General features: G+C 39.0%; 1 protein-coding gene across 7 annotated transcripts; it reads right to left on the reverse strand.

Moving 5' to 3' along the window:
- Nucleotides 1-486: 486 nt before the first annotated feature.
- LOC139945030 (uncharacterized) lies at nt 487-27,171 on the reverse strand. Of its 7 annotated transcripts, none has more exons than XM_071942267.1 (22): nt 27,022-27,171; nt 25,966-26,139; nt 25,003-25,172; nt 24,394-24,597; nt 23,664-23,885; nt 22,927-23,019; nt 22,280-22,385; nt 21,663-21,778; nt 20,477-20,677; nt 19,709-19,777; nt 18,687-18,797; nt 16,016-16,112; nt 15,420-15,494; nt 13,449-13,544; nt 11,042-11,121; nt 10,336-10,552; nt 9,601-9,871; nt 8,395-8,761; nt 6,131-6,295; nt 5,854-5,969; nt 4,972-5,066; nt 487-4,254 (listed from the first exon to the last, which is right to left on the reverse strand). In XM_071942267.1, coding segments are annotated over exons 1-22 (3,132 nt in total). In that variant the 5' UTR covers nt 27,023-27,171; the 3' UTR covers nt 487-4,168. The 7 variants fall into 7 exon arrangements, with proteins under 7 accessions (XP_071798368.1, XP_071798369.1, XP_071798373.1 ...); XM_071942268.1 differs by having other exon boundaries at nt 27,018-27,171; XM_071942272.1 differs by lacking the exon at nt 18,687-18,797.
- Nucleotides 27,172-27,238: the final 67 nt, after the last annotated feature.

Raw genomic sequence — 27,238 nt, forward strand, 5'->3', positions numbered from 1 at the left:
GTCAATGGGAAACTAAACAACCATACACATGTTAATGGGAAACTATACAACCATACACAAGTCAATGGGAAACTACACAACCATACACAATTCAATGGGACACTTCACAACCATACACAAGTCAATGGGAATTGACACAACCATACACCAGTCAATGGGAAACTATAAAGACGATGTGACCTATGTTTACATTCAAACGGTCCTCTGTTGACAAACATGTATACGTCATGATTCGCAGGGCACTGAGTTGCGCAGTCACAGTAAGATTGCGTACACTTTCTAGCTGGCTGCCAAAACACAAAGGTTTTGCCCGGCGGTATGCGCGCGAATCATGTTATGGTTTTCGTGTGACGTCAGAGGTCACATTGTCTATTCAACCATACACAAGTCAATGGGAAACTACACAACCATACACAAGTCAATGGGAATATACACAACCATACACAACTGAACAAGCAACCACCAACAAGTAAAAACAAGGCATAGTTCAGTTGTTAACTCATTATATTTTTTATTAAGAATATACAACCCTTTCAATTGCATTTGTAGAATATTTCGCATCAACATCAATGCTGTAATCACACAAAAGTTTCACCAAGCTCAAACTTTTCCATTTGAATGACTTGCTCACCAAAAGCCTGACACATGGCCCAATTTCACAAAACATTTCTGCTTACCAGAATAGGGTTACCAGCTCAAACACAATATCTGTGACTTGTGTCGTGCTTATTATTTGCTCGGCAGAAATCAGTTAGCAATATTTTCCTCTTAAGCAGCTCTATAAAAATTTACCCAGGTATAGAGTGGAATATCCGAAATAATGTGAATATTGAAACGTAGACTGAAATTATTTAATTAATATAAAACTGGGCAAGAAGAGATTAAATTTATGTCTGATTCAAGTGAAGTTTTTTAATTCTTGAATTACAGTGTCCAGTGAGAACTAACTTTTTGTTTAAGTAACTAATTATTTGACAGTCTTTAAGATAAGGTAAAAAACACAACTTTCTGCCTTTGAATACTTCACCTTGAATTATTCACCCCAGAAAATCTGAATCAATCAATCATCAATCATCCTTCACAAGTTTGAAATGAAAAACAAAAATCTAAGTCAACTATTTCTAATGACTATAATTTACAATCTGAACTAAATATAATTTTTAGGAGGGGGCTCGGTTTGGGAAATCTTGTCCAAAATATTTTCAAACAAACATTGGCAGATTAAAATAATGTACAAGGGGCTTAAACTTGTTCAGTTCAGCACAAAATTATATTTACATTTATACCAATAAATAAGTTATATTTACAACTTGAACTGAATGAAATGATAAGCTTGGATGGAAAACAAAATGGCTGGATGCTTAATAGTAATAAAAAAAATCAAAGCTGGCAGCAAAAAAAAATAGTTTCACGGAATACAAAAGAAAGGTAAGAAATTAAGAAAGTAACTCGTTACAAACAAGCTCTATTAAACAAATTTCAAGTTTGGCCACAAACAAAATCAAAAAGTATACATCCTTATCGACGAGTGAGTGTATTAACATTGAGTTTCTTGGGTCATTAAACTTCATGAATGAGCAGTTAATCTGCCTTTTTGAAAGGGCAAGGGCACTAAGACATTTTCCCCACTGTAAAGGGCACCTCTATAAGGAAGTTGTAACTATTTGAGCATTTTGAGGCGCACCAAGGCAATGACAGGGGCAATGGAGGCAATTTGGTTGCCTCCTTGAAGCAACAGGTTTAGAAAAAGGTTTGTTTGTTGGACGGTCTACAAAAACTTTGATCAAACCATTTGGCACAGGACATATCCCTTGTGACTTTTAAAAAATAAAATGTACAACACTTGAGAATTTGTTCCAATCACTAGTTTACCGTTATATTCTAGGAGCTATAATACAACAAGTTGTTTTTAAAACTTTTAGAGCTCTACTCCTGTGTTTTGACAAAACAAAAATGAAGTCTTCTTCCATAACACTGTTAAAAGAATAACTGGGAGGGTAGGGCAACCCCTGTTCGTACAAATTATTTAATTTTGCAATACAATCCACTAATCCTCTTTACACGCAAGTAAAAAATTCCACAAAGCTTTCAACAACAAAATTGTATCAAAATAGATCTATAGCTATAGGAGTGCAATATCTGATGCTGAGTCTGAGTCAAGTGACTCTGGCTGCGGTTATGTTCATTGGCTACAATGACAGCATTGAAGCCATAGCCACTGCTGAAGGCATAAATTGACATGACTTAAAAGCTTGATAAGTACATTATAATTACATGTGAGTCGTTTAAGTATCTATAGGCAAGTACGCCTGTCGCGATTTTAACTTTGTTTTTGTTTTTCTTAATGGGAAGCACTTTTGTCTGATTGTAAACGTTTTTGTCTACTGACAAAAAAAATGTTTTTATGTTGAACAATTTCCTAACTTGAGTAACTGTCCCAACTATAAATGGGTTTTCCCAATTAGAATACAAAGAAGTTGGGTCAGCCACAGCTATAATTGGGCTAGCCCTAACCATAGTTGGGAAATGCCCAACTATAGTTGGGATGCCCATCAAGCCGGGGGTAATTCCTCTAAACACACAGCAGTCTTCAAACCGCACTCAAGTTTAGTCTTCAAATGGTCAACCTCTCTGCACTCAGCGTATTGAGCAAATTCATCTATGCACAACGTAATTACAGTTACCAGATTAATGGTTACCAGCCAAAAAACCATGTCACGTGTAATATTTGTGACGGGTATCCAGCTCATTTTTGCTAAGCAGGAACTTGTTAAGCAATAATTGTCTGCTTAACAGCTCAATGAGAATTGGGCCTTGATGACAACATTACAATAATTTGTGATCCCTACCTTAATTTCTTTAGCACACTTTATGGGTTTATAAACAGGTAAAAAAAAAACATTTCAAAGTTCAGTACGTACTAATCTGATGATGCTTTGAAAGTAAACTTCATTTATCCATTAACCTTTTTTTGACGAAGACAATCTCTTCAAAAGCTAGATTCAAAAAATTTCAATTTCAGTGCAAACAACAAAGGAAGCTATTTAAATTTGGCATCAGAATTTACTTAAGAGTATTTAATATACAGAATTGAATTAAAGTAAGAATTTAATATTTGAATACAAGTAATGAATGTGTTGATCAAAGATTAAAGAGCGTTGAATGCAAGATGGTCAACTGGAGATCAATCTTATAGATGTTAAATTTGCATCAGAGATAAAGAATATTCATTTTGGTTTGACCCTTATGCAAAAGCTCAATCTAATGTTGGAACTTGAAATTATTCATGGTCAACATTCCAGTAAGCAAATGATTTGTTATATAATTGATAGCAATGGTCATTGGCTGCACTGATCTATTGTTGCATCAAAAGAGTTGCTTCCTCAAATGGCGTCCAGTGCAAAGTTCTCAAATTTCAGCATCAGTTTCCCATATTGTGCCTTTGACACTCTGTAATCTTTTATATTGAATTAATCTTCTGATATGAGCAAAGTTTGCGTAACTTTTGAATACAAAAATACATGCTATGAGGTGAACCTGCTACAGTGACCGCAACAAGATCCGAACCAATTACATGAAAAATTATTGAGTAAGTGCACCACCAGCAGAGACTGTCATTCTCTGAATCAACTGTGAAATTATATATAGCACAGTTTGTACAAATATGATAATTATTGAAAATGTAAACCTTTTGAAATTTTGATAGCATTAAAGGCACTGGACACGTTTGGTAATTGTCAAAGACCAGTATTCTCACTAAGTGTAACCCAACATATGCATGAAATAACAAACCTGTCAAAGTTGGACTCAATTGGTCATTGAAGTTGCGAGAGAATAATGAATGAAAAAACACCCATGTTGGGGTACTTTGTGTGCTTTCAGATGCATAATATAAGGCTTCAGCTGAAGTCTTTTATTATTTGAGTAAGAAATCTCTTTCTCAAAAACTATGTTACTTCCAGAGGGAGCTGTTTCTCCAATGTTTGATACTATCAACAGCTCCCCATTGCTTGTTACCTAGTAGTAAGTTTTTATTCTAACAATTATTTTGAGTAATTACCAACAGTGTCCACAGTGCCATTAAATGAATATTGTCACTGTATCATGGACGGATGAAACACGACTGCAAAGAAAGACTGATTGATATGAGGTAATTGGATCAGGAAGGTCAAAGATCGTTGAGGTCAAATTCATCATCGTCAATATCTGTGACGGAGACGAGAGAACTTTTCGCTGTTCCTGATTCTGCATGACCTGAAGAAAAAGAAAAAAATTTATTTGTTTTTATTTGTTTCTTTTGGTTATGACACCAAGGATTCTCAGGAAAACAAAGTTAATCACTGTACTAGCCAAGACCCAATGGAGAGAAGACAAAGAACGAATGTATATGTGTAAGCTTGGGCGATATCACAATATTATCGAATTTCGCGATATTAATTTGGAAACGATTTCGATATCGGATCGATTTGGCTTTAATCGAAATATCGATATATCGCGATATATTGCGATTCGCGATATCAATTAAATATCGCAATATCACGATGTATTTCCTAGCTGAGACATCTTGCACCCCATAGGTTTGGAGTAAAACCAGAAGAATAGGTCATTAGAACACCTCTTTTATGCTATGACTATCTCTTCTACAACGTTCATTTGGAGTTTGAAGACTGATGATGTCAAAATTTAATTAATCGCGATTATATCGAATATCGCGATATATTGTCGGCGATATATCGTGAATAAAATAAATCGATATCGCCCAAGCTTATATATGTGTATACATGTGTGACAATAAAACAGACTATTGGCTGTTCATTTTTAGATGTGGGAGGAAAAACCCACGCACTCACTTAGGAACTGACTTTAACAGGGGTCCTAAAGGTGAAGGCGGGAAAAGACGCCTCTCTGCAATCCGCCCACCTGAATAGTTTTGATAATCAATGTTTTTTTTATTGAAAATGCTTATCCTACCTTTGGATGATCCCCACATACTGGTTCCATATGTGTTGGACATATCAGTATCTGACTTCCTACCACCAGCAGTAGGAGGTCTACCTTGTCTCGGCCTAACAAAAGATGAAAGTAAAAATGAATGTCAAAACAATGACCCAGACTTGAAGCTTCAAGAGTGTGAATGAATTCAAAAGTTCCATACCTTGGAGAACTTTTGTTTTTTAGGTTGGTACAAATCAGAGACCTGCCATCGATTTCACAAAACTCTTCTTAACTTCAGACTAATCTTAGGGCTTAGGACAAGTCCCAACACTGCACTTGTAGCATGCAGACCTTAAGATTAATCCTAACTCGAGACAAGACAAGTCCTAACTCTTTGTGAAATCGACCCCTGGTGTTATGAATGTTACATGAGTAATTGTAGAAGGAATTTAAAATGCTTGCAAATTTTCTACAAGACAATTGGAAATTAGTTGGCAAGTTAAATGAAGTTAAAAATCTCAAGTCTGCCTCCAAACAATTGAATAAATCAATGTTGCATTCAATCATTCAATCAATTTACATTTATTTCCAACAGAGTGATACAATACACAAATTATTTATAGGCTCCAAAAAGCAAAAAAAGGAATTGGTATGATTTGATAAGCCGATAAGCCGAGGCTTATACAATGTAGTAATCATCGTGTGGACTGATTACAAACAGATACAAGACAAACAGACAAACAGCCACAAGACAAACAGACAAACGAGGACAGTATGGAGGCTGATTTGATAAGCCGAGGCTTGTAGAAATCAGCTCATGGACAGACAGAGACAAGAGAAACGGACAAACAAATACAGAAACCAACAAAACAACTTACAAACAACAGCAACATCACTTTTAACTAGAATAAGACTTACGCTGGCACAGGTAAAGAGGCAGATTTAGAGCGAGGCACTGAATAATTGCTTCCATCTAGAGATGAGATGGCTAGACTCTCATCATCATCATCTTCATCACTTGCATCCGGTAATGTCTTGAAAAAACAAAAGAGAACACCTTATCAAAGCAAGAGCTATCTAGCCGTAATGTTTGAGATCCAAGTTGGTAGTCTCCCTATTTTGTCACAATCTTTGTACCGATTAAAAAAGTACCAAAAACCTTTAAGAAATAAAAATCTGGTTTGAACAAGTTTACCGGTATCCTTGGTGACGGTGACCGTCCATCGTCTCTTGAGTCTGGTCTGAGATTATCGGACTGACCAGTACCGCCAAGGTCAACTCCTCCTACTGGTTTATGGTCTGAGCGTCTGGTGGACAGCTGCCGTTCAATACTCTCAGCCATTCTGGCAATCGCTGGACTCTGTCAATCAAAACAGGATCAGAAAGAAATAATTTATTACAAAACCCTTCTCATTTTATTTTATTTACTTTGGTTGTAAAGCAAAGGACTCTCAGAAGAGCGAACTTTGCTTTGTAAAAAATGGGAAGGTAGTGCATTCTGCTCTACCAGCCAGTCTCCTAGTGGAAGATACCCATGCCTACATCCTTACAGACTGTGAAGAGGGTAACCCTGTTTCAGCCCTAGGAGTAGGTGGCTCCTAGTGGATTGATACCCATGCCTACTTCCTTACAGACTGTGAAGAGGGTAACCCTGTTTCAGCCCTAGGAGTAGGTGGCTCCTAGTGGATTGATACCCATGCCTACATCCTTACAGACTGTGAAGGGGGTAACCCTGTTTCAGCCCCAGGAGTAGGTGGCTCCTAGTGGGTGATACCCATGCCTACTTCCTTACAGACTGTGAAGAGGGTAACCCTGTTTCAGCCCTAGGAGTAGGTGGCTCCTAGTGGATTGATACCCATGCCTACTTCCTTACAGACTGTGAAGAGGGTAACCCCGTTTCAGCCCTAGGAGTAGGTGGCTCCTAGTGGATTGATACCCATGCCTACTTCCTTACAGACTGTGAAGAGGGTAACCCTGTTTCAGCCCTAGGAGTAGGTGGCTCCTAGTGGATTGATACCCATGCCTACATCCTTACAGACTGTGAAGGGGGTAACCCTGTTTCAGCCCCAGGAGTAGGTGGCTCCTAGTGGGTGATACCCATGCCTACTTCCTTACAGACTGTGAAGAGGGTAACCCTGTTTCAGCCCTAGGAGTAGGTGGCTCCTAGTGGATTGATACCCATGCCTACATCCTTACAGACTGTGAAGAGGGTAACCCTGTTTCAGCCCTAGGAGTAGGTGGCTCCTAGTGGATTGATACCCATGCCTACATCCTTACAGACTGTGAAGAGGGTAACCCTGTTTCAGCCCTAGGAGTAGGTGGCTCCTAGTGGATTGATACCCATGCCTACATCCTTACAGACTGTGAAGAGGGTAACCCTGTTTCAGCCCTAGGAGTAGGTGGCTCCTAGTGGATTGATACCCATGCCTACATCCTTACAGACTGTGAAGAGGGTAACCCTGTTTCAGCCCTAGGAGTAGGTGGCTCCTAGTGGATTGATACCCATGCCTACATCCTTACAGACTGTGAAGAGGGTAACCCTGTTTCAGCCCTAGGAGTAGGTGGCTCCTAGTGGATTGATACCCATGCCTACATCCTTACAGACTGTGAAGGGGGTAACCCTGTTTCAGCCCCAGGAGTAGGTGCCTCCTAGTGGATGATACCCATGCCTACATCCTTACAGACTGTGAAGGGGGTAACCCTGTTTCAGCCCTAGGAGTAGGTGGCTCCTAGTGGATGATACCCATGTCTACATCCTTATAGACTGTGAAGAGGGTAACCCTGTTTCAGTCCCAGGAGTAGGTGGCTCCTAGTGGATGATACCCATGCCTACATCCTTACAAACTGTGAAGGGGGTAACCCTGTTTCAGCCCCAGGAGTAGGTGGCAACGTGTCCCTGGTGGCAGTTGATTTGGTCTACAGCCCAAATCAGTTTGGTGTAGCCTTCACCTTGAAGTAGCCGTCAGGCCTTATGAGTTGGGAGGTGCCTCACAGAAAATTGTTTTCAAAACTATTACTCCTGAGGTTGATCAGAGCATACTGATCGAAGCGTAAGAGTCGTTAACCACCAGTTCCTTTCAGAACCAACACTGCTCAAAAGAGATATTCACATGCTGTTACCACAAACCTCTCTTAGTTAAAACTATAACAACAAAAAAATAATTAAGTATCGAACAGTCAAACTTGCATCGGGGATAAAGAATGTTAATTTTGTTTTTTACCCATACACCGATGTGTGTTTGCACTGTATACTCAGTACTTTCCCCGAGTCCTGAGATAAAATATCACAGGCATATTACTCGGGTGGCATTCGAACCCACGACCCTTGCAATTAGAATTGCAAGGGTCATGGCCTGTGATATTTTTTTCCCAGGACTCGGGAAAGTGCTGAGTATACAGTGCTAACACACATTGATGTATGGGTAAAAACCAAAAATAAAGTATGGAGCATTCTTTTACCTTGGGCCTTCCTGAAGTTACCGGTCTACCCTGTCTTCCCGGCGGCTGTTGCTGCCGCTGTTGCTGTTGCTGCTGTTGGCTAGCTCTTCCTTTATCCTGGCTCACCTCGTCCAGTTCACTAATATCCTCAGAGTCCCAATCACTATCGTCATCTATCCCCTCTGCATTCCCTCTCTGGGCGAGCTGGCTAGCATGTCCAGACGAAGGAGGTTCACGTTTCTTGAGATGCTCCTCATCCGTGGTGATGTCACTCTCCTCTTCTTCATCTTCGGAGATGTCTTCATCGGACTCTTCTTCGGAATCTTCAATGTCATCGTCGTCGTCGTCACTGTCGTCAAAACTATTGTGGCCGTTCATATCGAATGATCTGAATCAAATCAAAGAGATACCATGTAATGAATTATTTACATGCAGGAGAGGTGGATTCACAAAGAGTTAAAGGCAGTGGTCACTATTGGTAATTACTCAAATTAATTGTTAGCATAAAAACCTACTTGGTAACGAGTAGTGGGGAGAGGTTGATAGTATAAAACATTGTGAGAAACGGCTCGCTCTCAAGTGACATAGTTTTCGAGAAAGAAGTATTTTTCCGCAAATTTGATTTTGAGACCTCAAATTTAGAATTTGAGGTCTCGAAATCAAGCATCTGAAAGCACACAACTTCATGTGACAAGGTGTTTTTTCCTTTCATTATTATCTCGCAGCTTCGACGACCAATAATTGAGCTCAAATTTTAACAGGTTTGTTATTTTATGCATATGTGGAGATACACCAAGTGAGAAGACTGGTCTTTGACATTTACCAATAGTGTCCAGAGTCTATTAGATTAGTCTTATCTTGAGAATAGAACAAGTTATTTGTCATAACTCAGGACTAGCCTTAAGTTTCTATCTACTCCTAGGACTAGTCTTAAGTTAGAACTATCTTTGTGAAACCAATCCCTGCATTCTGATGGATTGGAAGTGGTTGCGGAGACAAATTTTACACTTCACCCCTTCACAGTCCATAAGGATGTAGGCATGGGTATCATCCACTAGGAGCCTCGCTGGTACAGCAGAGTGCACTGCCTTCCCAACATTTTATGAAGCAATTATGGTTAAGTGCCTTGTTCAAGGGCACAAGTGTTATGACTTGGAAATGAACCCACACTAGAAGACTGCTCGGCATTAAAGCCTGTTGCCCCAGCAAGGCAAATATTCCACTTACACTCTTGCTGGTGATCCCGGCACCTTGGTACCAGACTTGAGCGAAGATGACTTCGGCACCTCGGGACTCCTGGGTGCAATGGGTGGAGGTTCCTGCCTTGAGACTCGAGGTCTTTCCTTAATTGATTGATGGGCGTGGCTCACAGCAGGTGTCTTGGCTGAAGAAGAGTGAGGGGTTGATCTTGTAGTCTTTGGTTGGGGCTGTGCTTTGGGAATGGGATGGCTGTCTTTTAGTTTTGAAAGCTTGGGGGTTGACTTTGGCGTAGGGGATGCTAGTAAGGAACACAAAAAGTTTAAAAGTGAATAAAATCCAGATATTTTTTTAATATTCATTATGCGGATGTTTTAGTATAACTGTCAAATTGCACAACCCTTGGTAGGGAATCAGTTTTATAATGTTACTGTTTCAAGAATTTCATAAATATGAAGCATTTTCAACTTCAATATGGGTCACAGAATCCTCAATCTAAATATGTGATATCATAATTAAACTGAAGTGTAAATATTTGGGCTGCAGCATTTCCATCCAAGATACAAGGTTGCATTTTGAAATAAAAAATTTCGCTTCATTACATTTTATTTGTTATTATTTGTGGTTGTGAAGGATTCTACGAAAAGTGAACTTAATCACTAAACTAGCCAAGAACCCCAATAGACAGAAAACCACATCAATATTTGTATTATTTTGTATTCTCACAAAACTAAAAGTTTTGTAAGTATTTGAGAGAATACTGACTTGATTTTGGTCGCTTGAGAGATTGTTCCCTGCCTTTGATCATCTTCACAGACGTCCCACTTCCTTTAAGTCTCAGAACAAATCTCCTTTCAACCTCTTCCTTTACAGACTTCCTTATATCGTGGAATTTTCTGAACTTTAGGGCAACGGCCTGTCGTTCTTCCTTTAGTCGCTTCACCTTGTTCTCCAAGGACCTTGATGTGATGCCATTGATGCCCTGTAGGGGAGATACAGAGAAATGATTCCCTTTGAAGTAACATGGTTTGGAAACATTTTCACCCCCAAAAACATTTGAATATGAGAAACGATTCATGCATAAGTCATTTCTCAGATTTTTGAGGGTTGGCGCCCGTTTGCAAAAGTAGTTGTTTATGTCAGTTGCCAATTTCCTACCTCCCCTAGGTAGTGTAGCTAACAAGCAGGACAGTTCTTTCCAGAACCAAGTTGTCTCCTGAGTTTCAAGAAATATTCTTTAGGAACAAATCTACACAGCAATGTACATGTTGTTATTTGTCGATTTAAAAACTTTGTTACTTGCACAAAAATGCTTGATGCAAAAATATTTTATCTTGACGCGTACTTGTTTTGTGCGATTTCAAACTCAGGCGTAGTATAAGTACAAACACATCGATATACACACTTGTTGTTACTGCAAACTGAATATACATTGATACCTCAACATGCAATGCCTCAAATCCTATATTACCTCGGGTACTCCACATTTTTCCAGGTTTTTCTGCAGCGCTAACGACAGACCTTCCTTCATTTTAGCCATCTCATCCTCATCTGTATTTAAAGATTAAAAAATCCAGTTGAAAAAAAGAAAGAAAAGAGACTTAGAAAACTTAGACGGCCATTTCTTGGGTCGAAATACTTCACATAAATGACAGCGAGAGGCTAGTGACATAATAGATTCCAGACAACTTTTTCTAAAAATTATTGGCCACCATTTTTTTGAGAGAATTCTACTTTGCATTTGGGTTCAAAGATAATACAAAACAGCCATTAAGCAAATAAATTTTGAAAAATCAAAATGCCTCTATTTTAATTACTTAGAGTTTTGGTTCAACTTCAATTTAAATATTTTTGACCCATTAGGTTTTACCCTTGCAGGCAAGAGAAAAGTTCAAAGTTGTTATTTTTGTTAATTTGTTCTGTTTATAAGACTTCGCCTAATATCACAAGGTCAGGCGGCCACTTAAAAGTGAGGGCTATACTTAACCGATTTGGGCTAACAACCCAAATAAACTGCCTCCACAGCAGTAAGATTAACCTTAGAGCCATTATACACTTTCGGCACAGAAAAAAAAAAAAAAAGTTCACAGATTTACAAATAACTTACAGGGTTTACAGAAGGTAATGGTGAAAGACTTCTTTTGAAATATTATTCCATGAAATGCTTTACTTTTCGAGAAAACATTAAAACAATTACTAATTCTCGTTGTCGAGAATTATGGATTTATTTTAAACACATGTCATGACACGGCGAAACGTGCGGAAACAAGGTTGGGTTTTCCCCGTTATTTTCTCCCGACTCCGATGACCGATTGAGCCTAAATTTTCACAGGTTTGTTATTTTTTATATCAGTTGTGATACACCAAGTGTGGGCCTTTGGACAATACTGTTTACAGAAAGTGTCCAATGGCTTTAAGAAGAGTTGCTAATATCACCACAGTGCTTTGCATTCTGCTTTGCCTAGCAATTGAGATTGACACACAACTAAGATAAATCTGATCTCGTTGTGAAACCAGCCCCTGGTAGGTTTCAAAACATAAGACCTTTACAATAAATCTACATGTCTTTAAGGTAAGTAATAATGTTGATACATTGTTGTTTATTAATTTTGTTTAGTCTTCACACCCACACTCTACCTAAGATGATTGGTTTTAGTGTTAGTATAGGCCCCTTGCGAATGACAGCGCTCTCATCAAGGTAAAATGAAAACTTCTCAATAGCTGATAGTGTGTGGCGCATAGCAGCCTCACTATAATGCGCAGCACGCCGTATCAATACCTCTTGTCACTAACCCCTGGAAGGATTGTGCTGACGATCAATGCTGATTGGATAGTCAGAGGTGATTGTGCTTGTTAAAAACTGTTGAGCACTTGTTGGGCGCATGTGAAATTGAAAGTGTATGTAATGGGTCTATTCTACTTTAAGCTTGCCTGCGGTGCTTTGAGGCTCCTACGAAACCTAAAGTTTAAAGATTCTATAATTATTCTATATTATTACCATTATCACATTTGTTAATGCATATTGTACACCAAAAGCTTGAACAAAGATTTGTGAGTATCGAAAGATGTGTCAGTATGAAGAACAGCAAACGAGTAAGCTACAAATCCAGTTTCCTGAGCTAACGAAAGAAGTGTTAAAACAAGAAGATGGCTCTGGTAAATAGATACGAATACGAAAGAGGAAAAAGTAACTAGTCCTTAAAAACTGTGTTAATAAGAAGACTCAATCCACCATCAGGTTGAACGTAGACACCTTTGAGACACTGATAAGAGAGAAAATTGTACCTTAGCACCAATATCATGAAGCTACACAAATTTGCTTAGCGCAGAAGAATCTTGCTAAGCAGAAACAGGTTACCAGCCAAAATAACAAGTAATTCATAATGTTCTGACTGGTATCCATTTTTGCTTAGAGAACAAATTGTACACTTCATGAAAATGGTACCTCCTTGGAAGAATTAAAAGAAAACTAATAGCTCAGATGATATCAATAAACCTTTATCACACCAATGAGTCTAAATCACAGACTCCAGATACAAATTCATTATATAGATAAGTTGATAACTTTGAAAAGTACCAATCTGTTTTGGACTCGAGCCTCACTTTGAATCATTAGGGCCTTTTTTTACAAACCTCGAACTTGGGCTCCATCATCAATTTTGGAGCAATGTATAAGTGTATATTTTGTTCAGTGTCTTACAAGGAACCAACTGTTTATCACTGTGTGTCAAAGGTCACTGTGTGTCAAAGGTCACTGATATCAACGTAGAGATAGTGGATGATTGAAACTGTCAAATTACTGCCAAAATGCCGTCACACAATCCCTGGTTAAACACACCACTCAGCACCTCACAGGTCAAAGGTCAAGGGAACCATACCAAAAACATCATCATCATCATCGTCATCATCATCGTAATCATCGTCGTCTATGAAGGAAACTTCTCCTTCTGAGAATACCTCAGAATTGTCAGACGCTGTGAAGAAATAGATGAGGAATGCCATGCAAGGAGAAATATGGACAAGGAATACATAATGATGGATTAAATATATATGGGAAGGAACGATGGTTAATTTCGGGCGTGTACATTGCGTTGATTTTCAAATTTCAAAGATAAATTTTCACAATTCCCTATGAGCTCTGGAAATGTGTTGATTAAAACTTTTTTACTGTGTTATGCATTATGCTATCATGTGGTAATATACCCCCCTACTGTTTTACCATTCATTATCATCCAATGTCGTTTTGGTTAAAAGATAACTGGCGTCAGCCTGTGACATGATATCATGTTGTGAATGTAACTACCGGTACACAGTACACAGTCAACCCTCCTACTATCTGACCATTCAATATCATCCACTGTGGTTTTGAAATACTCTGCCAGCCTGCAATATAATATGTGGTGAATGCATCCACACAGTAATCACACACACACAGTTAGTAGTTAAGTTTTATGCACAGTACTGAAACCAAACAAAACCTGTGCAGTTGAATGACTTTCAATCCTTGGTTTTCAAAACAAAACTTTTGAAAATTTAAAGGCACACAAATGTAATTTCATGAACGGTAAAGATTGGCAAGCAAAGCATGATAGAATGAAACAGCTTTAACCCTTTATATCGCCAGCAGCCAACCTATATACAATTCAGGTTACGATTCAGAGTCAGTGATTCCTATGTGCGGCTGGAAATCTTGTGAATTTTTGTGGCGTTGTGAGGAGTGAATGACGCTATGTTTGATATTGCTCAAGTGCTAAAAGGTTAATTGGCTTAGATATTGGAGTCGCATGATTTATGTAGTCACAATTGAGTGAAAAAATGTTGAATGAGTGTTTGCAGAGTAGAGGCACGAGTGGCTGAGGCAAAACTGTCAGATTTGTTCTCAACTTTTAAAGGTGCTTGCTGGATGTTTTTAACAGTGAAGTAATTATGAATGGGAATAAAAGAGTTGTGACTCAGTCTTAAACAGTCGTTTTAAAACCTTGCAGGGTTGTGGCCGTGCAATAAAAGACTTGGCTATGTCTATTCTTGCATGGCCACGACCCTTGAGATTTTAGATTTACGTTCACGACATCGTCGCCAACTCTTTTATTCCCTTGTTAAGTAGGAATTTAAAAAATTGCATGGTGGATCTGGAAGTATGATAAGGTGAGGTTTCCGGTAACACCAATCCATGTGAAAATCTCCGTTGAGTAGTGTTGGTTCCGAGTAGAACTAGTGGTTGACAACTCAGCGTTTCGATCAGTATGCTCTGATTGTCTCTCTCCTGAAGATGAGCAGCGCATACTAATTGAAACGTTTTTTTCAGAACCAACTCTACTCAAAAGAGATTTTCATATGGTGCTATTGTAAACCTCATCTAATTATTCCCTTATTCATACGCTATAAAATGATAGCATGATTTTAAAGTTTTTATCACATAAACTGCAGGCAGTGGTAAGCTTGTAAAGCCCACTTCAGACATCCTGTGCATGTGAATGCGGTACAAATGTTGATGTCACAGGGGTGGATTTCACAAAGGTAGTCCTAACTTAGGACTAGTCCTAGGCAATGCTAAGAGATAGGACCAGTCCTAAGTTAAGACCAGTAACTCATCCTAACTTAGGACTGGTCCTATCTCTTAGCATGCCTAGTCCTAGTCCTAAGTTAGGACTACCTTTGTGAAATCCAACCCAGGACTGTTTTCGCAGCGAATGTTTCACAGGAGTTCAGCACAAGTCAACTGATGCAAAGTATTCCTTGCAAATTTGTGACTTACAAATTTGTATTGCATTCACAGGAAGTATGAACCGGGCTTTAGATGTGCAATCAGCAGAAAGATTAGCAGTGCTACTAATCCCATAACATCGTACCTAGAGGATCATGAGGATTAGATCGGATGGATATCTCTCCTTCTTCCTCGTCGGAATCATCAATAATCTCTGATGCTGGGAAAGAATATTATTTCGTTTATCTGAATTTTATTTTATTTATTCTTTATTTATACTGGATAAAAAAGTAGGGTCATAGATTGTTTTTGTCAATGTGATGCTGATTTATAGGCAAAATTTTAGCAAGAAAGATGCGATAAAAAGCACATGTGAAAGTTTCGTCTGAATACAGTGTCTACTTGCTGAGAAAACAGGAACAAATGTTGCGGTATTTGGGAAGGCCCTGAAACTTGGTTACCCCAAGGTTACCCCAGCGCACTTACACACTGTCACTGCCTAGGTCCCAAGTCCACAGGGTTCCGACTGAAGGTTTCGAGAATACCCCAGGGTTTTACCACTTACCCCTACTCCGCAGTGGGGGTGGCTTTTCCCAAGGGTATGCTCCTTTGCAGGGGCAGACAGGGGGTATAGCGTTCACAGTGTGAAAAGGCCGGCCGTTATTACCAAGAGCCAACCCGGGGGAATAGAGGAGTGTGAAAAGGGCTGTGAAAAGGTTATCTTTTTGCAAAGGTTTATACCTGAATCTTCCTCTTCAGTAGTACTGACAGACTTAGCGAGAAGAACCGGTTTGGGTTTCTTGGCTGGAGGAGACGGAGGAGGTTTGGCTGGAGATTTCTGTAGAATGTATAAGAAGACTTGGTCAATTAAAACTCTTTCAAGCATCGACCAATTGTTAGCGGCTGGTTTTGAAAATCTTCAAAAAAATAGGTGTAAAACAAAAAATAAAGATTGCATGGCAACATAGTTTTCAGAATGGGAAAGAGGACTCTTGAGGGTGCTATTGTGACCTGTTTTTGGGGGTTGCCTTTGCAAAACAACTCAATGTGTCCATATGATCAATTTATCAGTAAAACAAATTGGCGCATGAAAGGGTTCAAAGTTCAACACCTCAAAAGTTGACGGTGAAATTAATGATCATATTTAATTTTGGTTCCAATTCTTTGCACTTTGATGAGAAATGTGTGATAGATATGTAGGTTGCGGAGTGCATGATGTGGAATTCATATGATGTGCATGTTTATGGGCCGTGTCACAAGGGGCAATAAGCCGTTTGCTTTCATTTGAAAAGTTACATGAATGATGTTTGCATAAATTAACGTTTAGCATAAACTATTTATTCTCTTAGGCACTCTCAATTTTACGATGTTTGGTTTTGGTGAACCATGTGTGACAAAAAATCAAAAGGGAAATAATAAATTTGTTCGAGACTAAAGATGAATAGATCTTGAATAGATCTTAGCATTGATGATGTCACAGTTTACTACCAATACCATCTTTCAAACAAGTAAACTTTTTGATAAAAATTACGTGTTTGTTTTGTATATTTTTTACCATTATTACTAAAAAAAATTTGTTTACCCTTCAGCAATGTGGAATACAAACTGTGACATCATCAATCCGGGAATTTTGCAAAAAAAGTTCTCCGTGATCTTATCGACCACAAAAAGTACCAACCGGCAAGGCACATGCACATTCCATACATTTTTTACATGCTTGAAAAGCAATCAAGATATTTAATTTCATACACTAGGAAGTTTCCTTAACTGGAGAAAGTACAGACAATTTAATTCCTTGCAGGCTCAAAAAAAACCAAAGACCAAGTAATGTGTTAGTAACAAGCATATTACCAAACAACAGGATTTGACTCTCAGATAACTTGTCAAAACATTCTGGTCAGAAAATAGACCCCTTGCATCTGACATCACACCCTCAAAAAGTGCCCTTACTAGGGCCAAACAGTGCCCTCGCTGGGGTCAAAGAAGGCAAAGCATTGGACGATAGCTGTTCTTTGTGCATAAAAATGCGCGCATGAGGACAGCCTCCCTGTAGTGTTTTGCGTAATGCAAGGGGTCTCTTAAGAAATGGACAGGTCCTAGTTAGGTTACAGAAGACAAAGACAAATGTGGCTCTGTGTGACGTGACAAATGCAATCATAGCGTCGCCCCTACTGCCGTAACGCTGCAGGACAGAAGGAAAGAAGGAAGGGGAATGGTATAAAATAAAATAAACTGATGGAAATATTTGAGTAGATGTTGAAGTCCCACATTAATTTGCATTATCTTTGGTAGCATTAGCCAGTAGAACTCCCCCAGTGTATTTTTATGGAACTGACAATTCACAACTTTAATGTTTAAAGATTAAAAAAAAAAAAACTGTTAGCAGTTCCCCTCCACCTGTTTCGAAATGGCGGACGTGTCGTGGCTGAGCGGTTAAGAGTAAAGAGCACTGGACTCAAGTCTGGTGTTTCTGATCAGCAGAGTGTGGGTTCTCGTCTTGGTCTTAACACTTGTGTCTTTTTTGCACCCTTCAAATGGGACGTAAAGCTGTAGGTCCTGTGTGTTGTGTATAGCAGGTAAAACAACCCCTTCACACTTCTCGCTAAGAGTTTTACCCCAGTCTTTCTGGCAGTGGCTACTTAATGCACTGCAGCACCTTGTAAACCCTTATAAAGTGCTACTTCAATTGGTCTCATAAGGGGACAAAAAATTAACAACCCATCTTATGTCTTAAAACGTTTTTGTATACCATGTGCCTTGAGTACCTTATTTGTTTACATATTATATTTTAAAAAATTATTAAAACTTGGGTTAGATATTCAACAAACTTGTCAAGCTCCATTCACAAATTGCTTTAAAAAGAATCTGGAAAAAGAAACTCAACAAATCTGACATCCAATGCATGGTTAATGGTCTCCAACTCAAGCAACATTCCCAAATTCATCAAAAATTCTTCAGGCACAAAACTCTGGCAAGTCAACACCCAAACCTTATGAATCTGGTAGGATAGGTTTGTCTGGTCCAATGGGTGGTTGGGCGATGCGGTACAATGCACTGTGGAGGCAAGGTCAAAGGTCAGAGGAAATGATGGTAGTCAAGATTAAAGAGACTGTTTATTGTTGGAATCCTTTAGTTTCAAGAAATATTGTTGTAAAACTGTTAAGGCTTTTTATGAGTGCGGTGATAGCAGCCCCAGATAACCAACAATGTACAGTCACTTTAATTCGAGATGATGATTATGTAAATTATAGGGATCCATTCCTGAAAAAAATCGGTAAAAACAAACAGCACAATTTAGACAGTCTTTGCGCATTATTAGTCAACCCCCTATGATGGTGACAGCCGAGGTGATGATATACAATAATTGATGCAAGTGATGATGACCGGAAGTGGGCACAAGAGGGCAGCAAACCTGTGCGTAGTGTAAATCAAGTCTCCGCGCTTCGAGGACTGGGTGAGCAGTGGCAGTGACGGGTGTGCTGACCGAAGCTGGCTTGACGACTGGCGGGGCGACTAGCGGTGGCTACATCAAATACAAGAGGTTGTTTAGAAGGTATTCCAATCATCCAACTTGTGACTACATAAGTGCAGTGTGGTATATCATTATCTCCATAAGGTTACATGTCCACAGAGGGAGTAACATCTAGTGAAGAAATAGCAGCCACTCATTGGCCAAGAAACTACTTTCCTATTAGTATTTCAAGTGCAAATCTAAGCCTGACGTTTCCACCCCAGCAGAGCCTTTTGCGAAGCCTTGCTAGGGTTGAAACGTTAGGGCCACTAACCTTTTTTTTTTTGCATTTATACCATAGGACACTTCGGTTGGTCCTTTTGGTTGAGTAAAGGCTGGTTCAACTTTATGTAGTTAAGCAAAAGTAAAATAAATTTTGAGAACTACAGCCAAGCAGATTACCTTAAAGACAGTGGACACTATTGGTGATTGTCAAAGACCAGTCTTCTTACTTGGTGTATCTCAACATTTGCATAAAATAACAAACCTGTGAAAGCTTTTTTGTTATCAACTCTCAATATGTATTTATGGCTGCATAGCAAACAAATTTTTTTCAAAACAGTTTAATTACAAACAATCATCGTTTTGTGTTATTTTTGCTGTATGCACTATACCTTTCACCGTACCTTCATTTCAATAGTCAATATTGTTATTGTTATAAACTAAAACCTATTAATTTACATTATAAAGGGTCCAGGCTCTGTATAAGCCCAGGCTTTTTCCAGGTGCCCTCCTCTTATCACTCGTTGTTCTTATTTCTTGTATGTTTCATGACAATTTATTGTGATATTTGGAAATAAAAAACAAACAAACAAACAAACATTACAAGAAAAGTTAATAATTATAATGATTCTTTTTACACATTTAAAATAAAAATTAAAGGAGGGTCTACGGCAACAAAAGATTGCCATTATTGTACTTACAGGTCTTGACTGCATCAACTTGATTTCTCTGTCCTTTTCTTTTAGTGATCTCTGATATTCTTTCAATTCCTGATGGAGAACAGTAAGATCAATTTAAATGTTGACTGCTATGAATGATGATGATCTGAGTTCTCATTGATGGTGCGTGTATCCTGCCGTCGATTTCACAAAACTCTTTTTAACTTAAGACTAATCTTAGGACTTAGGACGAGTCCCAACCCTGCACTGCAGCATGCGGACCTTAAGATTAATCCTAAGTTAAGACGAGTTACTCGACGGCTGACCCTTTTGCACTGGCTTCATGTTACGTTTATGTTTTGAGCAAAAGTTAAAAAAGTACGCCTTGGGTTTTTGGATCGGTAAAACAAAACTCATTTCAAAAGGTGGTAGCGTTTTTGAGATATCGCCAAAACCTCTGCACCAGTTATGTCCAAGCCGGAAAAATAACCCGTACATTGGAACCGTTTCTCAGGTTGAAATGTTTTTTAACTAAAACCACATTCCTAAAGGAGTTGTTATACACTATCAACAGCTGCAGTGTTTCTTACCAAGTTTTTTTAAAGTGGTTAATTTTTTTGTATTTACCAAACATATACCCTCCCAATAATTGTTTACATGATCATGCTCCCATTATATCTACTGGCCTTGTCCCTGCAGTCCATTGTAAAATCCAAACTGACTGAAACTGGGCCCAGGTTAATCTGCTAAGCCAACTCCTTGTGAGCAGCTCTGCCGAAATTCTACAAAATTTGAGTTTCTTGTCCTCACCTTTTCGAGCTGCTGGATCCGTCTCTCTGATTTCTTGCTGCTGTTGCTGCCGCCTTTCTGCTCCATCTTGAGCGCATCTCTCGTCTCTTTAAGTTGCTTCTTAAGATGTTGCATCTCCTCACTGTGATCGGTCTTCATCTGTTTGGTTTGCTCTTTGAATTTCTTGTTCTGATCTTGTAAGGAAGACTGTGTGGATGCGAGCTGATGGAAGAAAAGAAGAAGCAACAAATCAAAGAACGTGGCGTGTCATTTCTGAGCGGTTAAGAGCACCGGATTCAAGCTCTGGTGTTTGATCAGCAGAGTGTGGGTTCGAATCCCTGTTGTGACACTTGCTACGTAAAACTGGAGAGGTAGTGCTTTCTGCTCTACCGGCCAGGTCGGACTGATGATACCCAAGCCTACATCCGTATGGACTGTAAACGGGGTAACCCTGTTTCAGCCCTAGGAGTAGGTGGCTACGGCCTCTGGACAAAAACAATTGCAGCCCACACCTTGAAGTGGCCTTCAGGCCTTGTGTATCTGGCGACTTGCATAATAAAATATATTTTTAAAAAAACTATAAAAAAAACTAAAAAACTATTTGTTACTCAGGCCTGTATGCTTTGTTTTTGAAAGGGCAAGGGCACCAAGGCATTTTCTCTTTGGAAAGGGCACCCTATGGGGAAGTTGTAAATTTCTACTGAAGCATTTCAAGGGCACCAAGGCAATGGCAAGGGGCATATCTAAGAACTATGAGGCCTGTATACTTTTCTGACAAATCAACCTGGATGTCAGTGTATCTTAATTAAAGGGATTGTGTAGGCTTGGTGTATTACTCTTTAAATCAATGGCAATAAATACTATTGGTTGGGACCCTACAGCAGCAATCAATAGTATATTTTTTTGAGAAATATTTCACTTTAAACTTTGAAGTAGATTGGTTATTTAAAAAATGTACCATTTTATTATGCCCAAAGTTTGAATGTGTTTAGGGATTATTCTTCATGCATGGATATAGCCGCCCTGGAATTTCGGCAATATCTCAAAAATGTGACTACGAAATTGAAATGAAATTTTCACATGTTAGCTTCTTGCTAGCTTTTAACATCTTCAATTGTATAAGACTAAGAACTGAACGGTTCCAAAAACCAAAGGTATACTTTGTCTTTAAGAATGTTTCTCAATGATGCTTTGGATCTCTACTCACTTTCTCTTGTAGATCTCTGTTCCTCTGCTCGTTTTCTTCTTTTTGTTTCTTGACTAACTCCTTCAGATCGGCGATGTCATCTTCGTCTTGTAACGTCCCAAGCATCGATCTCTTACCTAAAACGACAAAAATTTAGTCTCCATTTGTAGTTAATATAATAATAAAAATATGCAAATTTAACATCTAATAAAATCGTTGCCAGACCCACTGCTAAAAAACAGGATTTAAACTGCCTCTAGCTACATGGCAATCTTGGTGGTCTAGTTGGTAAAACATTCGAACCCACAACATTTGTAATTCTAGAGCAGTTCCTTAATAATAACAATAATAACAAGTTCTTATTACCAACTAGATCACCGTGGGTTTGAATCCCACTCGAGTAATATGCCTATGATTTTGTTTAACAGAACGCAGGGAAAGTACTGAGTTTACAGTATTTACACATATGGGTGTAGGGATAAAACCAAAATAAATATTCTTTATCCCCGATGCAAATTTAATGTTCATTAAATCATTTAGCTTGATCGCATCACATATTTTTATCTTGAGTCTTCTTTGGCGCTAAAACCTAAGGAACCAAACTGATGAGCGGATACATTGCCAGCCCTGAAACTCACCAAGCTTTGACTGCATACTGTCAAGAGCCGATTGGGAGTTGGAGTACTTATCGTTCATCTCTTTCAACTCCTTCATGAACATGTCTTTCATCCGCTCCATGTCTGCCTGAAACAAGCAAGAACCGAAGAGAAAAACAAAATAATATGAAATTTTATAAAGTAAGACAAAGCTTCCTCATGAACATGTCTTTCATCCGCTTCATGTCCGCCTGAAGACAAAGAGATTGCAAGAATAGAAGAGAAAACAAAACTAATATGAAATCTTATAAAGTATGAACAAAGCTTCCTCATGAACATGTCTTTCATCCGTTCCTTGTCCGCCTGAAGACAAAGAGATTGCAAGAATAGAAGAGCCAAAAAACTAATATGAAATCTTATACAGAACCCAGTTACACTTATTGCTATAAAAAAGGGGTTCGCCCAAGTTTTTCTAGCAGTTGCTGCTGAATGCTTGTGGCGGAGCATCTTGTAAACCCTTATAAGATGCAACATAAATCTGTCTTATAGTTCAAAAACAAGTCTTAAACATTTGATCTTTGTGTGAGCATCTCGAGTACTTTTGGGTAAATACATGCACAATATAAGGTATTAATAATTTTTAGATGGTAACGTTTCTCATAGTGATGGAGAATAATTTCATTTCTTACTCTGTGCGACTCGAGCTGTTCTTGTTTCCAATTTTCCATCTGCTGTTTCTGTAACTCCTCAAGTCTTCTACTTTCTTCTTTGGCTTGGCTCTCCTGAAATAAGAAAAATCAAATTCTGCGTCTTATTCTTTCTTCTATACCCCTCATCTTACATTTTATTTCCTCTTCTGTTTCTTAGCTTCATTATTTATTCTTACCCTATAAAAAACCCATCTTAGACTGAGACACACCTTCTAGCTCAATCAATTCTTTCTTTAAACTCCCTCGTCTTACATTTCATCTTCTTGCTACGTTTCTCATCTTCAATTATATTATTCAGTTTTGGTTTTACCCATATACACTGATGTGTTTTTGCACTGTATACTGAGTACTTTCTTGAGCTGTGAAAAAAAAAAATCACAGGCATATTACTTGGAAGGGATTCGACCCCACAACCCATGTGAGCAGTGCCTTACCAACTACACCACTGAGATTGCCCGGTGGATACAATCCCAGCTATATCTCAGTGGGCCCCCGCACCACAGCCCCTGTTTTAATGTTGGCTCTCCTTGTGCCGTCTTCTGTGTTCCAATCAACATTGAGCAGAAGGACGGGGAGAGAATGTTTATTGTCAGGTGGAAGTGGACAGGGAATGTTACTTGTAACATTGCGATTGGGTGGCCCAAGCATTTTGGCCGGGATTGCAAAGGCAGTTCGAATCTTCTTCCTCCGTTTCTCATCCTTATTTGTATTCTTACCCTTTGAGCGGTCATCTGTGACTGTATCAACCTCCTCTCCTCTTCCATCTGCGTCTCTGTCATCCTTAACCTCTCTCTTAACTCCTCTATTTCATGTTCCATTCTTTGGCTCTGTTTCTTGGTCTCCGAGTCGGCCGATGGGGGCAGATACTCAGAATGTTTGCGCTGTACGTGAGACTGAAGGTAAGCCGAGTGGACAAATGCCTTGGAGCAGTAAGGGCACTGGGAAGAAAAAACAACATAACTAGAATAATTCAAAAAATTCACTTCTGAGATAATGGAATTAGGATAAGACTTCAGTCTATGGCTGGTGGAAAATACTAAGTAAGGTTTGCGGTGACACCATGTAAAACTTTCTTGTGAGTAGTGGTGGCTCTGAGAAGAGCCGGTTTGAACTGCTGAACAGTTCTGTCAGTGTGCTCTGACCGTCATGAATTAGCTGTTAGAAAAATTTTTCCCAACCAAATGGACCAATGGTATAAATGCAAAAAATATTTAGTAGCCTGACGTTTCAACCCTAGCACAGTCTTTCTCAAAGGCTAAACGACTATGTATGTACCTTATATTCCCGTTTGTGTGTCGTGTTGTTATTTCGCCTTCAAGAACTCTGCTAGGGTCCAATATCAGGCTATTCTTTTACATCTTCAACAAGTAAAGGTTTAGCGGTCATCCCAAACTTTCTGTAAGCAAAGTTGCAGATTTTAAATATTTCCTTTTTCCCTCGACCCACCTTGTGATAATTATTAGCTCCAGCTTGGATGAGATTCTGTTGTTGTTTCAGCATCTTCTTGCGTTTATGACATTCATCTTTTTGTTTCTTGAGCTCCTCCTTCAGTTTCATGGCCTCTGCTTTGGTGGAGTTGTGAGCTCCTTCTATCTGCTGGACCTTGTCCTGGGTCAGTCCGATACTATGAGTCAGATAATTCTGGGAGTGCTGAGAAGTGTAGAAAAGAAGGAGTTGTTATTCAGAGCTTATTCAGGACAATCTTCAAGGGGGACAGGTAGGCCTAACGGTATCTTACCATGACTTCCACCTCGGTGGTCCCCGGTTCGAATCCCACCTCACACTGGAGCATTGCAGGGTTCTCCCCATGCACAAGCTAGCGTATCCCGCCATGGTACTTTCCTTTCAAAATCGTTTTCTTAACACTATGTAGGCGTCTGTAAGTCCATCTGTTTCAAGTCCCTACTCTTTTGTTCTCAGGGCCACACTTCGTATGTAGCAATACTAGCAAAAACACGTACGCTTCGCCAGCGGGGCATAAAAGTAGCACTGTGCTCCGATTGTTAATGTTACCACTAATGCATACTATAAACTGACAGATATTTTACAACTTACCAGTAAATACTCTGCAATAAGTTGCGATAGCTGGAAGAGCTTGACAAAGTTTGGATCCATTGATCTCATATCCACCTCTGCTGTAATGTCACAGAAGGTAACATTCATAATGACGTCTTGTAACGTGGCAAAATCTAATTCCCTCATCACACGATCAACATCCACGGAGGCTGTTTTGGAAATGAATCAAATCAAGAATGAAATTCATCAAGAACGTCAAATCATTCAGCGTTTAACAAAGTGACAGCAGGTACCAACTGCATCTCTAGCTACAGCAATCACAAACGGACACCCTTGAAAAGTAGCCTGTATAACTGTAGGCCATTCCAATGTTTCTAAATACTGTTAGTGATTTCTAGTGTATAGGGGCATTAAAGACAACATATTTCGCAGGATGCTTACTACAATTCCATCTTTATAACAGGCATGTGAGTAACTAGCCATGAAAAAAAGAGGAAAAGAGAAAACCAGGCAAGCAAAAAAAGAGGAAAAGACAATTTTCCTATACTTTTGTACACAGTAAGTTAAGGAAAAAAGAGGAAAATCAAAAACCAAAAAGAGGAAATCAGCTGAAAAGAGGAAGTCTCACATGCCTGTTATAAACAAGTAGACAGGCCTTAACTTCACTCTTGAAGGGTCACAGCAATTGCCTAGACGGTATGAGGCACCTCTTGAAGGAAAATGTAAATTTGTACAGGAATCTTACACAGGGCACCACAGCAAAAGCACAGGGCAACAGGGCAATTGCTGTGGGTGCCGCAGACCATTGTCATTGATGTATGACACTGCTTTTTTCAAGGATTGTATGTTTTTGATTGTGTGATTTCTTACTTAGATTAGTTCTTTTAAGCCTTTTTTTTTTTCTTAAATTGTATCTGTGTGAAGCGCCTTGGGCGTCTTTTAGGCGGACTTTGGCGCTTTATAAGTTTTCGTTATTATTATTATTATTATTATTATTATTACCCATTTTCCTCCAGTCAATTCTATCATGTCTGGTCTGGAAGGTGAACCCTGGTACTCCGTTAATGGAAGTAGGTGCAGCACGAGGCGTATCACCCGGGACATGGCCGTTGGTGTAGGCGTAACTTGTAGCTCCGCCTGCTCCACGAGGAGATGGGTAGTATGACCCATGCATCACTATTGGTGGGTAGAAGAGAAGAACACAACGATTAATTATCATAGTAACAGATGATCTTTTAAAGCCATTGGATCCTTTTGGTAAACAGTATTGTCCAAGGCCCACACTTCGTGTATCACAACTTATATATATAAAATAACAAACCTGTGAAAATTTAGGCTCAATTGATCATCGGAGTCGGGAAAAAATAAAAGGAAAACCCACCCTTGTATCCGCACATTTTGCCGTGCCATAAATCCAAAATTCTTGATAACGAGAATTGATATTGTTTTACTGTTTTCTCAAAAAGTAAAGCATTTCATGGAATAATATTTCAAGAGAAGTCTTTCACTACTACCTTCGATAAACCCCTGTAAGTTATTTGTAAATCTGTGAACTTGTTTTCTTCTTTTCTGTACAGAAAGGGTAATTATTGTATGATCTTTCCTAAATAAATAAAAAAGAGGGTGCGTACTGCTAAACTACCGTAACATTTACAAATTTAGATTTTCCAAAATTAGGCCATGGAGGTAGCCTACCACGCTATACTAATTAACAGTCTGACGTGTGTAATGATTTTACTTTTACTTACTTAGTAACTTAGGCTTAGCACCAATGCCTAAAAAAATGATATGAAAAATGAACCCGCCCTCCCTCCCGCCCGTGCAAGCTTCCCTGTCTTTGGACCGAGTTGACTTGGGACCGAGTTGATCGGTACCGAGTTGGCTTGGGACCGAGTTGACCGGTACCCAGACCATAAATTCTATCAACAATATCATGGAGCTAGAATCAGAGTGTTGTTGAACTTCAGCAACAACTTGAAGTTGAAGAATTTAATAAAAACGTAAATAATTTTAAATAATAATAAATATAATAAATGAGTACAAATTGAACATACTTACTGAGCACAAATGGGATCAGCTGCAGAAACCATTCATTTCGTTAATCTCCTAGACTTCCATGTTGATGTTAAACGTGGAATTTATTTACTCAATTTACCGTTACCGACCGCAGAAAACAATAAAACTCAAAACAGACGCCATTTTTGGAATGTTGACAGTACGCCCTCTACCGTTCCATTCAGAAAACGAGAGCTCCTAGTAACTCCCGAGCCAACCA

The sequence above is a fragment of the Asterias amurensis genome, chromosome 12 (genome assembly GCF_032118995.1).
Source record: "Asterias amurensis chromosome 12, ASM3211899v1".
In the NCBI taxonomy this organism is placed as follows: domain Eukaryota; kingdom Metazoa; phylum Echinodermata; class Asteroidea; order Forcipulatida; family Asteriidae; genus Asterias; species Asterias amurensis.